Genomic DNA, 17,660 nt, shown 5'->3' with positions numbered 1-17,660 from the left:
TTGGGGGGGAAAAGTGCGTCTTATAGGGTGAAAAATACAGTATTATATTTAGCAAAGCTGTTAAATATTTTTTTATCCAATGTATTCACTGAGGAAAATAAACTGTCAGATGAAATGCTGAATGTTGAAATAAATTCCCCATTAAAAAAGTGTGCTGTCTGACCCAGGAAGAAGTACAACAGCGACTTAAAAAGATTAAAATAGACAAATCGCCAGGACCGGATGGCATACACCCCCGTATCCTAAGGGAATTAAGTAATGTCATAGCCAGACCCTTATTTCTGATATTTGCGGACTCTATACTGACAGGGAATGTCCCACAGGATTGGCGCATGGCAAATGTGGTGCCAATATTCAAAAAGGGTCCAAAAACACAGCCTGGAAACTATAGGCCGGTAAGTTTAACATCTGTTGTGGGTAAACTGTTTGAAGGTTTTCTGAGAGATGCTATGTTAGAGCATCTTAACGGAAATAAGCAAATAACGCCATATCAGCATGGCTTCGTGAGGGATCGGTCATGTCAAACTAATTTAATCAGTTTCTATGAGGAGGTAAGTTCTAGACTTGACAGCGGCGAATCAATGGATGTCGTGTATCTGGACTTCTCCAAAGCATTTGACACTGTACCACATAAAAGGTTAGTATATAAAATGAGAATGCTCGGACTGGGAGAAAACGTCTGTAAGTGGGTAAGTAACTGGCTCAATGATAGAAAACAGAGGGTGGTTATTAACGGTACACACTCAGATTGGGTCACTGTCACTAGTGGAGTACCTCAGGGGTCAGTATTGGGCCCTATTCTCTTCAATATATTTATTAATGATCTTGTAGAAGGCTTGCATAGTAAAATATCAATTTTCGCAGATGACACTTAAACTGTGTAAAGTAATTAACACTGAAGAGGACAGTATACTACTACAGAGGGATCTGGATAGATTGCAGGCTTGGGCAGATAAGTGGCAGATGAGGTTTAACACTGACAAATGTAAAGTTATGCACATGGGAAGGAATAATGCAAGTCCCCCGTACATACTAAATGGTAAAACACTCGGTAACACTGACATGGAAAAGGATCTAGGAATTTTAATAAACAGCAAACTAAGCTGCAAAAAACAGTGTCAGGCAGCTGCTGCCAAGGCCAATAAGATAATGGGTTGCATCAAAAGGGGCATAGATGCCCGTGATGAGAACATATTCCTACTACTTTACAAATCATTAGTCAGACCACACATGGAGTACTGTGTACAGTTCTGGGCTCCAGTGAACAAGGCAGACATAGCAGAGTGGGAGAGGGTCCAGAGAAGGGCAACTAAAGCAATAACTGGAATGGGGCTACTACAGTACCCTGAAAAATTATCAAAATTAGGGTTATTCACGTTAGAAAAAAAGACGACTGAGGGGAGATCTAATTACTATGTATAAATATATCAGTGGTCAGTATAGAGATCTATCCCATCATCTATTTATCCCCAGGACTGTGACTGTGACGAGGGGACATCCTCTGCGTTTGGAGGAAAGAAGGTTTGTACACAAACATAGAAAAGGATTCTTTACGGTAAGAGCAGTGAGACTATGGAACTCTCTGCCTGAGGAGGTGGTGATGGTGAGTACAATAAAGGAATTCAAGAGGGGCCTGGATGTATTTCTGGAGTGTAATAATATTACAGGATATAGCTACTAGAGAGGGGTCGTTGATCCAGGGAGATATTCTGATTGCCTGATGGGAGTCAGGAAGGAATTTTGTGAGGAAAATTGGCTTCTACCTCACAGGGTTTTTTTGCCTTCCTCTGGATCAACTTGCAGGATGACAGGCCAAACTGGATGGACAAATGTCTTTTTTCGGCCTTATGTACTATGTTACTATGTTCCTAATTATTTAATTAAAATATTATTCAATTATTTTATATATATAAGTTTAACCACCTCCGGACCGCCTAATGCAGGATCGCGTTCCGGAGGCGGCAGCCCTGCGCAGAGTCACGCATATACGCGTCATCTCGCGAGACGCGAGATTTCCTGTGAACGCGCGCACACAGGCGCTCGCGTTCACAAGAACCGAAGGTAAGCGAGTAGATCTCCAGCCTGCCAGCGGCGATCGTTCGCTGGCAGGCTGGAGATGCGATTTTTTTTAACCCCTAACAGGTATATTAGACGCTGTTTTTATAACAGCGTCTAATATACCTGCTACCTGGTCCTCTGGTGGTCCCTTTTGTTTGGATCGACCACCAGAGGACACAGGCAGCTCAGTAATAAGTAGCACCAAACACCACTACACTACACCCCCCCCTGTCACTTATTAACCCCTGATCACCCCATATAGACTCCCTGATCACCCCCCTGTCATTGATCACCCCCCTGTCATTGATCACCCCCCTGTAAGGCTCCATTCAGATGTCCGTATGTTTTTTATGGATCCACGGATACATGGATCGGATCCTCAAAACACATACGGACGTCTGAATGGAGCCTTATAGGGGGGTGATCACCCCATATAGACTCCCTGATCACCCCCCTGTCATTGATCACCCCCCTGTAAGGCTCCATTCAGACATCCGTATGTGTTTTGCGGATCCGATCCATGTATTCGTGGATCTGTAAAAAACATACGGACGTCTGAATGGAGCCTTACAGGGGGGTGATCAATGACAGCCCCCCTGTAAGGCTCCATTCAGAAAAAATTTTGGCCCAAGTTAGCGGAAATTTTTATTTTTATTTTTTTCTTGCAAAGTCTCATATTCCACTAACTTGTGTCAAAAAATTTAATCTCACATGAACTCACCATACCCCTCACGGAATCCAAATACGTAAATTTTTTTAGACATTTATATTCCAGACTTCTCACGCTTTAGGGCCCCTAAAATGCCAGGGCAGTATAAATACCCCACATGTGACCCCATTTCGGAAAGAAGACACCCCAAGGTTTTCCGTGAGGGGCATATTGAGTCCATGAAAGATTGAAATTTTTGTCCCAAGTTAGCGGAAAGGGAGACTTTGTGAGAAAAAACAAAAAAAAAATCAATTTCCGCTAACTTGTGCCAAAAAAATAATAATTCTATGAACTCGCCATGCCCCTCATTGAATACCTTGGGGTGTCTTCTTTCCAAAATGGGGTCACATGTGGGGTATTTATACTGCCCTGGCATTTTAGGGGCCCTAAAGCGTGAGAAGAAGTCTGGGATCCAAATGTCTAAAAATGCCCTCATGAAAGGAATGTGGGCCCCTTTGCGCATCTAGGCTGCAAAAAAGTGTACCACATCTGGTATCACCGTACTCAGGAGAAGTTGGGCAATGTGTTTTGGGGTGTCTTTTTACATATACCCATGCTGGGTGAGAGAAATATCTTGGCAAAAGACAACTTTTCCCATTTTTTTATACAAAGTTGGCATTTGACCAAGATATTTATCTCACCCAGCATGGGTATATGTAAAATGACACCCCAAAACATATTGCCCAACTTCTCCTGAGTACGGCAATACCAGATGTGTGACACTTTTTTGCAGCCTAGGTGGGCAAAGGGGCCCACATTCCAAAGAGCACCTTTCGGATTTCACCGGCCATTTTTTACAGATTTTGATTTCAAACTACTTCTCACGCATTCGGGCCCCTAAAATGCCAGGGCAGTATAACTACCCCACAAGTAACCCCATTTTGGAAATAAGACACCCCCAGGTATTTCATGATGGGCATAGTGAGTTCATGGAAGTTTTTATTTTTTGTCACAAGTTAGTGGAATATGAGACTTTGTAAGAAAAGAAATTAAATAATAAATCATCATTTCCGCTAACTTGTGACAAAAAATAAAAAATTCTAGGAACTCGCCATGCCCCTCACGGAATACCTTGGGGTGTCTTCTTTCCAAAATGGGGTCACTTGTGGGGTAGTTATACTGCCCTGGCATTCTAGGAACCCTAGTGTGTGGTAAGTAGTTTGAAATCAAAATATGTAAAAAATGACCTGTGAAATCCTAAAGGTGCTCTTTGGAATGTGGGCCCCTTTGCCCACCTAGGCTGCAAAAAAGTGTCACACATGTGGTATTGCCATACTCAGGAGAAGTTGGGCAATGTGTTTTGGGGTGTCATTTTACATATACCCATGCTGGGTGAGATAAATATCTTGGTCAAATGCCAACTTTGTATAAAAAAAAAAATGGGAAAAGTTGTCTTTTGCCAAGATATTTCTCTCACCCAGCATGGGTATATGTAAAATGACACCCCAAAAAACATTGCCCAACTTCTCCTGAGTACGGCAATACCACATGTGTGACACTTTTTTGCAGCCTAGGTGGGCAGAGGGGCCCACATTCCAAAGAGCACCTTTCGGATTTCACCGGCCATTTTTTACAGATTTTGATTTCAAACTACTTCGCACGCATTTTGGCCCCTAAAATGCCAGGGCAGTATAACTACCCCACAAGTGACCCCATTTTGGAAAGAAGACACCCCAAGATATTTCGTGATGGGCATAGTGAGTTAATGGAAGTTTTTATTTTTTGTCACAAGTTAGTGGAATATGAGACTTTGTAAGAATTTTTTTTTTTTAAAAATCATAATTTTCCGCTAACTTGTGACAAAAAATAAAAAGTTCTATAAACTCACTATGCCCATCAGCGAATACCTTAGGGTGTCTACTTTCCGAAATGGGGTCATTTGTGGGGTGTTTGTACTGTCTGGCCATTGTAGAACCTCAGGAAACATGACAGGTGCTCAGAAAGTCAGAGCTGCTTCAAAAAGCGGAAATTCACATTTTTGTACCATAGTTGGTAAACGCTATAACTTTTACCCAAACCATTTTTTTTTACCCAAACATTTTTTTTTATCAAAGACATGTAGAACAATAAATTTAGAGAAAAACGTATATATGGATGTTGTTTTTTTTGCAAAATTTCACAACTGAAAGTGAAAAATGTCATTTTTTTTGCAAAAAAATCGTTAAATTTCGATTAATAACTAAAAAAGTAAAAATGTCAGCAGCAATGAAATACCACCAAATGAAAGCTCTATTAGTGAGAAGAAAAGGAGGTAAAATTCATTTGGGTGGTAAGTTGCATGACCGAGCAATAAAAGGTGAAGGTAGTGTAGTGCAGAAGTGTAAAAAGTGGCCTGGTCATTAAGGGTGTTTAAGCTAAGGGGGCTGAAGTGGTTAATGACCTATCCCCAGGATAGGTCATCAATATGAGATCAGCAGGGGTACAACACCCGGCACATGTATAAGAAGTATTTATATAAGTGAATGGGATGGCTTTTAATTATACCTGCCCCCCACTGAGATGTAGATGGCGAGCAGGTAAGCATTAAAGTGAAGGCCACGCTCACACGGCATGCTGCCTGCTCTTCAACCAGCTGATAAGCGGGGTTGCCAGGTGTTGGACCCCCGCCAATCTAATATCCTGAGGATAGGTCATTAATATTAAAATCCAGGAAAACCCCTTTAAATATGATTAATAAAGTTAAATTATTTGTTCTTCTATGTTATCATCATGATATTAAATGCTGTTGGATCTGCAAAGGATATTGGACAATATCCGTACTGCTTCCCTGCTCTACCCCTTTTCCTCACCTAACCTCTGTCTTTTGGATTTGTTTCTGTAGTAACCCAGGCCAGGTGTACTATACATTATATAGTGTTATGTATTTTACTTTGTTTCCTGGCTACTAGGCCAGCATCACCTATGGGGCATGGAGGGTCTTAGTTATGAAGAAGGATTAAATGAATAAAATGTATTTCATCTTAAGATTAGATGTGTAAGGGGAGAATGATTAACCTATACAAATATATAAATTGGCCATACAAAAAATACAGTGAAAAACTGACAAGAGGGCATTTTGCCTCCAACTGGAGAAGAAAAAGTTCAGTCTCCAGAAGTGTCAAAGTTTCTTTACTGTGAGAACTATGAACCTGTGGAATAGACTTCCTCAGGATGTGGTCACAGCAGCAACAGTGGACAGTTTTAAAAAGGGCTTAAATGAATTTTATGACATTAAGGCCTCATGCACACGACCGTTGTGTGCATCCGTGGCCGTTGTGCCGTTTTCCATTTTTTTTCGCTGACCCATTGACTTTCAATGGGTCCGTGGAAAAATCGGAAAATGGACCGTTTTGCAGCCGCATCCGTGATCCGCGTTTCCTGTCCGTCAAAAAAATATGACCTGTCCTATTTTTTTTGACTGACAACGGTTCACGGACCCATTTAAGTCAATGGGTCTGTGAAAGAACACGGATGCACACAAGAATGGCATCCGCGTCCGTGATCTGTGGCCGTAGGTTACTTTCATACAGATGGATCCGAAGATCCGTCTGCATAAAAGCTTTTTCAGAGCTGAGTTTTCACTTCGTTAAAACTCAGAACCGACAGTATATTCTAACACAGAGGCGTTCCCATAGTGATGGGGACGCTTCTAGTTAGAATATACTACGAACTGTGTACATGACTGCCCCCTGCTGCCTGGCAGCACCCGATCTCTTACAGGGGGCTGTGATCCGCACAATTAACCCCTCAGGTGCTGCACCTGAGGGGTTAATTGTGCATATCATAGCCCCCTGTAAGAGATCAGGGGCTGACAGGCAGGAGGGGGCAGACCCCCCTCCCTCCCCAGTTTTAATTTCATTGGTGGCCAGTGTGCGGCCCCCTCCCTCCCTCTATTGTATTATCATTGGTGGCCAGTGTGCGCCCCCCCCCCCCGGCCCCCCCTCTATTGTTTTAATATCATTGGTGGCCAGTGTGCGGCCTCCCCTCTCCCCCCCCCCGATCATTGGTGGCAGCAGAGAGTTCCGATCGGAGTCCCAGTTTAATCGCTGGGGCTCCGATCCGTAACCATGGCAACCAGGACACTACTGTAGTCCTGGTTGCCATGGTTACTTAGCAATATTAGAAGCATCATACTTACCTGCTGCGCTGTCTGTGACCGGCCGGGAGCTCCTCCTACTGGTAAGTGACAGATCATTAAGCAATGCGCCGCACAGACCTGTCACTTACCAGTAGGAGGAGCTTCCGGCCGCTCACAGACAGCGCAGCAGGTAAGTATGATGCTTCTAATATTGCTAAGTAACCATGGCAACCAGGACTACAGTAGTGTCCTGGTTGCCATGGTTACCGATCAGAGCCCCAGCGATTAAACTGGGACTCCGATCGGAACTCTCCGCTGCCACCAATGATCGGGGGGGGGAGAGGGGAGGCCGCACACTGGCCACCAATGATATTAAAACAATAGAGGGGGGGCTGGGGGGGGGGCGCACACTGGCCACCAATGATAATACAATAGAGGGAGGGAGGAGGGTCGGGGGGGCGCACACTGGCCACCAATGATAATACAATAGAGGGAAGGAGGGGGGGCCGGGGGGGCCGCACACTGGCCACCAATGATATTCAAACTGGGGCGGGAGGGGGGTCTGCCCCCTGCTGCCTGGCAACCCCTGATCTCTTACAGGGGGCTATGATAAGCACAATTAACCCCTTCAGGTGCGCCACCTGAGGGGTTAATTGTGCTGATCACAGCCCCCTGTAAGAGATCAGGTGCTGCCAGGCAGCAGGGGGCAGTCATGTACACAGTTCGTAGGATATTCTAACTTGAAACGTCCCCATCACCATGGGAACGCCTCTGTGTTAGAATATACTGTCGGATATGAGTTTCACGATCTAACTCAAATCCGATGGTATATTCTAACATAGAGGCGTTCCCATGGTGATGGGGACGCTTCAAGTTAAAATATACCATCGGATTGGAGAAAACTCAGATCCTATGGTATATTAACTCCTGACTTTACATTGAAAGTCAATGGGGGACGGATCCGTTTGCAATTGCACCATATTGTGTCAACGTCAAACGGATCCGTCCCCATTGACTTGCATTGTAATTCAGGACGGATCCGTTTGGCTCCGCACGGCCAGGCGGACACCAAAACGACCCACGGACGAAAAAACGGTCATGGATCACGGACCAACGGAACCCCGTTTTGCGGACCGTGAAAAAATACTGTCGTGTGCATGAGGCCTAATGCTTATGAAAATGTGCAGAAATCTGAGTCTCACTTCCTTCTGGGAATCACATCCCAATCTATCCCTTGGTTGAACTTAATGGACTTAATGTCACGACCATGGTCATGGTCGTGACTCCCCCTCATGCAGTTGCCTGCGGTTTGGTCTGTTGTCAACCACATGGTAAGGACTGCTGGTATGTTACCTCACATGTGGTTGCCGCTGGCAACATGATTGTATTCACAGTATAGCAGCCTGAGCTGTTGCTAGGCAGCTTGCTGTGAAGGGCATGCGGTAGCACCTGGCAACCTCTCTTTGTATGTGTGCACTTTCCCTGTTTGTTGTGCACGAGGTTGTTGTATGTGTGTATTGTGAGACTTTCCTTCACTTGCGGTTGTCCGTGGCAACGTGTGGATTTGTGTACATGTAGTGGCAGTGTCTCGGCCTTCTGGCTGATCCCTAGGACATGGTTGCCACGCATGTCATTGCCTGCGGTAACAGCTGCAGTGTAATAGTTTATTGTACACTTCCCCTTTAAGTGGCTTTTTCCCTTGCCTGGTGTAGGAAGGTTTAACTCCCTTCTTGGTGTGTGAACACTGGGTGTGTGTCTGTGTGGGTGTGGCCACTTGGGGCTATTTAGTCTCTGCTGGATGCCTGTAGCTGAGGGGTACTTCAGCTATATGCTGGAGTCATCCTCCTGGTATTATACCATCTTCCAGTGAGGGCCACCCTTGTGGTCATAAAACCAATGTATGATGTCAAGTTGATGTGTTATCCTTTCCGTGTTTATTACAGCTATGGATGTCCTGGTTACCTGTGTGTTTTGTGGTGTGCTGTCTCCTTGGTGTTTGTGTGGACAGCAATATTGGTGCATGGGTTTCAGTCAGCAAGGCTGTGGCAGGTAGGTTTGGAACTAGTGTTGTTCACCTGCCATATCCATATGTCTGTATGTGTTTCCCCTTCCTTGCAGCTTGGCCAGTGAGACTCCTGTTCCTCCGCATCTAGGAGGAACAGGTCTTCTTACCCAGCTCCTAGTTCAGGGCCACCCTGAGGGCTAATAGGGACCCCAGGTTCCGGAGTATGAGCCCTCCTACCATCAGGGTCGGCTCATACAGCTAGGAGTCAGGGTCAGATTAGGGACGCGGAGGTGACCTGCTCCCTAATTCTGTCGTCCTGGTCGAGCAGCGAACAAACATCTTCTGGCATCGCACGGCTGAGGGTTTCCCCCATCCTCAGTCGTGACACTTATGTCTTTTTTCAGCTGTATTAATTATGTAACTACGTAACTTAAATGCTGAATAGCCACCAACCAACCTGCCTCCAAATCCTTGCTTGTGTCAGAGAAGAACTGAACTTAAAGCCTACTGCTACTGTTGGTATTTCAAGTTCTATGTTGCATTTTGTAAAGACTTTGATGTCCAACTCTGACCTCAATTTTAGCACTATAATTCCACTGCACCGATTTTCAGGGAGCAACTGCCTGAGGAACTACACTGTGACACAAAACATAAGGGCCACTATCACTGCTATCCTCTACACCTGCTACTCAGGGGATCACAGCATTTGAAAATGCAATAAAAACAGTTTTTAAAAAACAGACTCTTGAAAGATGCTAAGAAAAAATATACAAACCGGATTCCAAAAAAGTTGGGACACTAAACAAAAATTGTGAATAAAAACTGAATGCAATGATGTGGAGATGGCAAATGTCAATATTTTATTTGTAATAGAACGTAGATGACAGATCAAACGTTTAAGTTGATTCAAAATTTTACAGTGTCAACAAATCCCCAAAAAGTTGGGACAAGTAGCAATAAGAGGCTGGAAAAAGTAAATTTGAGCATAACGAAGAGCTGGAAGACCAATTAACATTAATTAGGTCAATTGGCAACATGATTGGGTATAAAAGCTTCTCAGAGTAGCAGTGTCTCTCAGAAGCCAAGATGGGTAGAGGATCACCAATTCCCACAATGTTGCATAGTGGAGCAATATCAGAAAGATGTTACCCAGCGAAAAATTGCAAAGACTTTGCATCTATCATCATCAACTGTGCATAGCATCATCCGAAGATTCAGAGAATCTGGAACAATCTCTGTGCGTAAGGGTCAAGGCCGTAAAACCATACTGGATGCCCGTGATCACCGGGCCCTTAAACGACACTGCACCACAAACAGGAATGCTACTGTAAAGGAAATCACAGAATGGGCTCAGGAATACTTCCAGAAACCATTTTCAGTGAACACAATCCACTGTGCCATCCGCCGTTGACAGCTGAAACTCTACAGTGCAAAGAAGAAGCCATTTCTAAGCAAGATCCACAAGCTCAGGCGTTTTCACTGGGCCAGGGATCATTTAAAATGGAGTGTGGCAAAATGGAAGACTGTTCTGTGGTCAGACGAGTCACGATTCAAAGTTCTTTTGGAAATCTGGGACGCCATGTCATCCGGACCAAAGAGGACAAGAACAACCCAAGTTGTTATTAACGCTCAGTTCAGAAGCCTGCATCTCTGATGGTATGGGGTTGCATGTGTGCGTGTGGCATGGGCAGCTTGCATGTCTGGAAAGGCACCATTAATGCAGAAAAATATATTCAGGTTCTAGAACAACATATGCTCCCATCCAGACGTCATCTCTTTCAGGGAAGACCCTGCATTTTTCAACAAGATAATGCCAGACCACATTCTGCATCAATCCCAACACCATGGCTGCGTAGGAGAAGGATCTGGGTACTGAAATGGCCAGTCTGCAGTCCAGATCTTTCACCTATAGAGAACATTTGGCGCATTATAAAGAGGAAGGTGCAACAAAGAAGGCCCAAGACGATTGAACAGTTAGAGGCCTGTATTAGACAAGAATGGGAGAGCATTCCTATTTCTAAACTTGAGAAACTGGTCTCCTCGGTCCCCAGACATCTGTTGGGTGTTGTAAGAAGAAGGGGAGATGCCACACAGTGGTGAAAATGGCCTTGTCCCAAATTTTTGGGGATTTGTTGACACCATGAAATTCTGATTCAACATATTTTTCCCTTAAAATGGTACATTTTCTCAGTTTAAACTTTTGTTCCGTGATTTATGTTCTATTCTGAATAAAATATTAGAAGTTGGCACCTCCACATCATTGCATCAGTTTTTATTCACGATTTGTATAGTGTCCCAACTTTTTGGGAATCCGGTTTGTAATTGCTGTGCCATCAAGGCCATGTGAAATTCATACAATATTTATGTTGAAACATTTTCAAAATGTTGGCAACCACTGTAAATGCTGTGAAGTTTGGGAAATTCATAACTTACCAAAAGCTCGTTTTGGTTGGACCAGACGTAGCGTAAATCTTTCTGATTTTGGAAGTTCCCTCAACATCTTTGCCACTTCATAGTGCCGACATCCAACAATGGTGTGATCGTTTATTGCTTCGATATTATCACCTACATTCACAGTTTTAAGTCGGTCAGTAATGCTGCCCTCTTTAATTCTCTAATTGGAACAATTGGAGGTTACAAAATGGAAATTAGTGAAAATATGTCCATCACAAAGCATGCAGTATATTTAAATAATTTCTCATTGGTAATCATATTCCTTGTGGATACCTATTATTTGAACCTGTGAAGCTTGCTCAGGCTGCCAATTTAAAAGGAAGTGTTTGCTATGGACAATCCCAACTTGTTATAAGGGTTCTGGACAAAATGTCCCCCTGTTGGGCTCCCAGATGCATTCTGTGGGGAAACATGGCAGTGAGTTTTTAATTTTAAGTACCCTGCAGTGTCACCACAGGTGAAATGGAGCATTAGACATTACTCATTTAAGGGGAACCTGTCACCAAGAAAATGCAGTGCAATCTGCAGGTGGCATGTGATCTAGCAGGAGGAACTGAGCATTTTTAGATATAGTTGTAGGGGAAATTAGCAAAATGTGTAATTTATTTATTAAAATATCAGCTCTTTCTGGCCACTTGGCTATTAAGCTCAGAAAAAGCTGTGATTTAGGCCTCATGCACACGACCATTCTGTTTTTTGAGGTCCGCAAACCGCGAATCCGCAAAAAACGGAAGCCGCCCGTGCTGCCTTCCACAATTTGCGGAACGGAACGGGCACCGGCAATATAAATGCCTATTCTTGTCTGCAAAGCGCTGACAAGAATAGGACATGTTATATTTTTTTAGCAGGGCCGCGGAATGGAGCCACGGATGCGGACAGCACACGGAGTGCTGTCTGCATCTTTTGTGGCCCCATTGAAGTGAATGGGTACGCATCCGAGCTGCCAAAACAGCGGCTCAGATGCGGACCCAAACAACGGTCGTGTGCATGAGGCCTTCAACAAATAAATTACACATTTTCATTAATTATTTCCCATGAAATGATATATCATTCTGCCCAGCTCCTCCTATAACATAATGCCTGCAGATTGCCCTGCATTTTTATGGTGACAGATTTCCTTTAAATCAATGGCTCATTGTAACCTGTATATCCTCAAGTGATTATGATCCTGAATATAGGATCCCTTCTGTTACCTCATTTCTGTAATGGAATATATGAATGCCCGATACCATAATTATTATTGAGTTGGGGGGTCTACATTTTTGTAAAAAATTTGGGGGGAAATTAGCAAAATTAAAAAGAGGGTGCAAGTAAACTGAAGTTAGATAATTCTATAACCCCATGAAGAACTACGTATGACTGATTTAAAGGCTATTTACACCTTTGGAGGCAATTTTTGTTTAGGATTGAATTGTACTAATTTTTGGCTAAAAATCATATTTTCCTTTGGCTTTTATTACAAATATTGAGCCATTCTGTCACAAAGGGTTAAATGTTTTTCTAACTGTGTGACTGGTACCATCACTTTCACTTTGTGCTGATCATCTAATAACCCTTATCTCTAAACTACTAAGCGGCCATAAAAAACTATTTAACCCCTACTACCAGGGCCAGTTTTAACACTCCTGCCCAGACCATTTTTTGCAAATCTGACATGTGTCACTTTATGTGGTAATAACTTTGGAACACTTTTACTTATCTAAGTGACACATTGTACTTCATTAAAGTGGTAAATTTGACTCAATATATTTCACCTATATTTATAAAAAAGGGAATGAATGTAGTACAGCGGCTCTAACCTCCTGTATCTGCTAGGTATGGTGCACAACCCTTGCGACCTACCCCCTGGTCGAGATAATAGAAATGGCTGATATGTAAACAAGTAGGGGGCACTCTGTTGCCAGATGGACGATATTGTTAACTGATGGTACAATTCACGTAGATAATACAATTTAGTAGAATTTATTGTATAGGATAAAAAAGTATGGTGGTGTAGGTCACTTACAACAAACTAAACATTAACCTCTTCCAGACACATGACGTATCAGTACGGCATGTTGTCCCGGTACTTAAGGACACATGACGTACCGGTACAGTATGTGTATTTCCGATCACCTGCAGTTTGCGGCTTTTACATGCGGTTGCGGTCGGCGGTGCCATAGGGTCTCCGTGGGGCTGTAGGGGGACCCGATGGCAAGGAAGGCAGCGTGATGCCTTACTGAGGCATCTGCGCTGCCTTCCGGGGAAGAGCCTGTGAGATCCAGCCCCCTGGATCTCACAGGCAGGAAGCTGTATGAGTAATACTCACTGTATTACTCATACAGCCAATGCATTCCAATACAGAAGTATTGGAATGCATTGCAAAGGATTAGACCCCCAAAAGTATAAGTCCCATAGTGGGACAAAAAATAAAGTGAAAAAAAAAGTTGAAAAAATAAAGTTTTCCCACCCAAAAATTTAAAGTTTCAAGTAAAAATAAACAAAAACGTCATTTTCCCCAAATAAAGTAAAAAATAGGGGGGGAGGTATACATATTAGGTATCGCCGCGTCCGTATCGACCGGCTCTATAAACATATCACATGACCTAACCCCTCAGATGAACACCGTAAAAAATAAAAAAATAAAAACTGTGGTAAATAAACCATTTTTTTGTCACCTTACATCACAAAAAGTACAACAGCAAGCGATCAAAAAGGCATTTACCCACCAAAATAGTACCAATCTAACCGTCACCTCATCCTGCAAAAATGAGCCCCTACTTGAGACAATCGCCCCAAAAATAAAAAAAAATATGGCTCAGAATTTGGAGACACTAAAACATAATTTTTGGGGTTTTAAAAAAGCTATTATTGTGTAAAACTTACATAAATTAAAAAAAAATATATACATATTAGATATCACCGCGTCCGTATCGACCGGCTCTATAAAAATGTCACATGACCTAACCCCTCAATTGAACACCGTAAAAAAATTTTAATAAAAACTGTGCTAAATAAACCATTTTTTGTCACCTTACATCACAAAAAGTGTAATAGCAAGCGATCAAAGTCATATGCACCCCAAAATAGTGCCAATCAAACCGTCATCTCATCCTGCAAAAATCATACCCTACCCAAGAAAATCGCCCAAAAACTGAAAAAATTATGGCTCTCAGACTATGGAAACACTAAAACAGGATTTTTGGGGTTTCAAAAAAGAAATCATTGTGTAAAACTTACATTAAAAAAAAGTATACATATTAAGTATCGCCGCGTCCGTATCGACAGGCTCTATAAAAAAAAAAAAAAATCACATGACCTAACCCCTCAGATGAATACTGTAAAAAATTTAAAATAAAAACTGTGCTACATAAACCATTTTTTGTCACCTTACGTGATGTAAGGTGACAAAAAATGGTTAATTTAGCACAGTTTTTATTTAAAATTTTAAGTCTAATAGGAAGTGATCATAAAGTCATATGCACCCCAAAATAGTTCCAATCAAACCGTCATCTCATCCCGCAAAAATCATACCCTACCCAAGATCCAAAAACTGAAAAAATTATGGCTCTCAGACTATGGAAACACTAAAACATGATTTTTTTTGTTTCAAAAAAGAAATCATTGTGTAAAACTTACATTTAAAAAAGTATTAGGTATCACCGCGTCCGTGACAACCTGGTCTATAAAAATACCACATGATCTAACCTGTCAGATGAATGTTGTAAATACCAAAAAATAAAAACGGTGCCAAAACAGCAATTTTTTTTGTCAACTTACCTCACAAAAAGTGTAATATAGAGCAACCAAAAATCAAAAATCATATGTACCCTAAAATAGTACCAACAAAACTGCCATCCTATCCCGTAGTTTCTAAAATGGGATCACTTTTTTGGAGTTTCTACTCAAGGGGTGCATCATGGTGTCAAAAAAACAGTCCAGCAAAATCTGCCTTCCAAAAACCGCATGGCATTCCTTTCCTTCTGCACCCTGCCGTGTGTCCGTACAGCGGTTTACGACCACATATGGGGTGTTTCTGTAAACTACAGAATCAGAGCCATGAATATTGAGTTTTGTTTGTTAACCCTTGCTTTGTAACTGGAAAAAAATTATTAAAATGGGAAATCTGCCAAAAAAGTGACATTTTGAAATTGTATCTCTATTTTCCATTAATTCTTGTGGAACACCTAAAGGGTTAACAAAGTTTGTAAAATCAGTTTTGAATACCTTGAGGGGTGTAGTTTCTAGAATGGGGTCATTTTTGGGTGGTTTCTATTATGTAAGCCTCACAAAGTGACATCAGACCTGAACTGGTCCTTGAAAAGTGGGTTTTTGAAAATTTCTGAAAGATTTCAAGATTTGCTTCTAAACTTCTAAGCCTTGCCAAAAAATAAAATGTCATTCCCAAAATGATCCAAACATGAAGTAGACATATGGGGAATGTAAAGTAATAACTATTTTTATAGGTAATACTATGTATTATAGAAGTAGAGAAATTGAAACTTGGAAATTTGCAAATTTTTCAAAATTTTGGTCAAATTTGGTATTTTTTTATAAATAAAAATGCTTTTTTTTTTTTTACTCCATTTTACCAGTGTTATGAAGTACAATATGTGACAAAAAAAAACTCTTAGAATGGCCTGGATAAGTCAAAGTGTTTTAAAGTTATCACCACATGAAGTGACACTTGTCAGATTTGCAAAAAATGGCCCGGTCCTTAAGGTGAAATTGAGCCCGGTCCTTAAGGAGTTAAGGACAATAGATAAAATACAATATACACAATTTGGCGCCAAAAATATAAAAAAGTGTGACCACTGAGGAAGGGGCTAGTTCAGGCCCCGAAACGCGTTTGGTTTTTAGCAACTATTACTATTTATGAATTCTACACCAATGTATTTCTGGATGTGAGCAGTACAAGTACAAGTTTCGCTCACATTGTTGCAGCTTGCAAGTCAATACAGGCGCGCGCCTTAAACAGTGACATCATCTGAGGCAGTCCGGCCTCCTCATGCACCCCTCCGATCACGTGGACCCATTCCGATCATGTGACCTGGCAAAATCATGTGAAACAACGCGGCAGGTCCTAGGCATACAACAGACGTCTGATCGCATGCCAACTGGATCATCCAAGCGAACCACTACCGGACAAAATGCCTTCAGGAGGGGTAAAGTACATATAACCTTTTCTGCGCCAAATTGTGTATATTGTATTTTATCTATTGTCCTTAATGTTTAGTTTGTTGTAAGTGACCTACACCACCATACTTTTTTATACTATACAATAAATTCTACTAAATTGTATTCTCTAAGTGAATTGTACCATCAGTTACCAATATTGTCCATCTGACAACAGATAGTAGAGTGCCCCCTACTTATTTATTAAAAAAATATATAATTTACCAAATATTTGGAAAAATTAGCAATTTAAAAAATTTCAATTTCTCTGCTTTTACAACAGAGAGTGATACCTCATAAAATATTTATAACTCAACATTCCTCATATGTCTACTTTATGTTGGCATCATTTTGAAAATGTAATTTTATTGTTTTGGAAGTTAGTTTAGAATTTTAGAAACAATTCTTAAAATTTTTAAGAAAATTTCCAAAACCCACTTTTTAAGGACCAGTTCAGTTATAAAGTCACTTTGTGGGACTTACAAAGTAGAAACCAGCCATAAATGACCCCATATTACAAACTACATCCCTCAAGTTATTCAAAACTGATTTTACAAACTTTGTTAACCCTTTAGGTATTCCATAAGAATTAAAGGAAAATGAAGATAAAATGTAACTTTTTTGGCAGATTTTCAATTTTATTCAATTTTTTTATGTAACACATCAAGGATTAACAGCCAAACAAAACTCAATATTATTACCCTGATTCTGCAGTTTACAGAAAGACCCCACATGTGGTGGTAAACTGATGTAAGGGCACACGGCAGGGCACAGAAGAAAAGGAGCGCTGCATGGTTTTTGGAAGGCAAATTCTACTGGTCTGATTTTTAGACACCATGTTCCATTTCAAGCTGATGCACCCCTATAAAAGAAACTCCCAAAAATTGACCCTTTTTCAGAAACTATGGGATAAGGTGACAGTTTTATTGATATTTTGGGGTACATATAATTTTTGATCGCTCTATATTATGCTTTTTGTGAAGCAAGGAAACCAAAAAATGACTGTTCTGGCACAGTTTATATTTTTTGTTTTTTAAAATGTTTATCTGACAGGTTAGAAGATCATGTGCTATTTTTATAGAACAGGTTGTTATAGACGCGACGATATCAAATATGTCTATTTTTGTTTCAGTTTTACATAATAAAGATTTTTAGGAAAAAAATTATTTTTTAGTCTCTCCATATTCTGAGCCATAGTTTTTTGTTTTTTTCGGCCGATTGTC

General features: G+C 41.4%; 1 protein-coding gene across 1 annotated transcript in view; it reads right to left on the bottom strand.

The window, feature by feature from the left end:
- The window catches only part of GIPC3 (GIPC PDZ domain containing family member 3), a 496,711-nt gene that overhangs the window by 317,130 nt on the left and 161,921 nt on the right, over positions 1-17,660 (bottom strand). The window contains exon 3 of the mRNA XM_040419835.1: positions 11,263-11,443. Within this exon, the coding sequence (XP_040275769.1) occupies positions 11,263-11,443 (181 nt within the window). The remainder of the gene's footprint in view (positions 1-11,262; positions 11,444-17,660) is intronic.

This window comes from Bufo bufo, chromosome 2 (genome assembly GCF_905171765.1).
Source record: "Bufo bufo chromosome 2, aBufBuf1.1, whole genome shotgun sequence".
NCBI lineage: Eukaryota > Metazoa > Chordata > Amphibia > Anura > Bufonidae > Bufo > Bufo bufo.
This window is presented reverse-complemented; position numbering and strand designations above follow the sequence as displayed.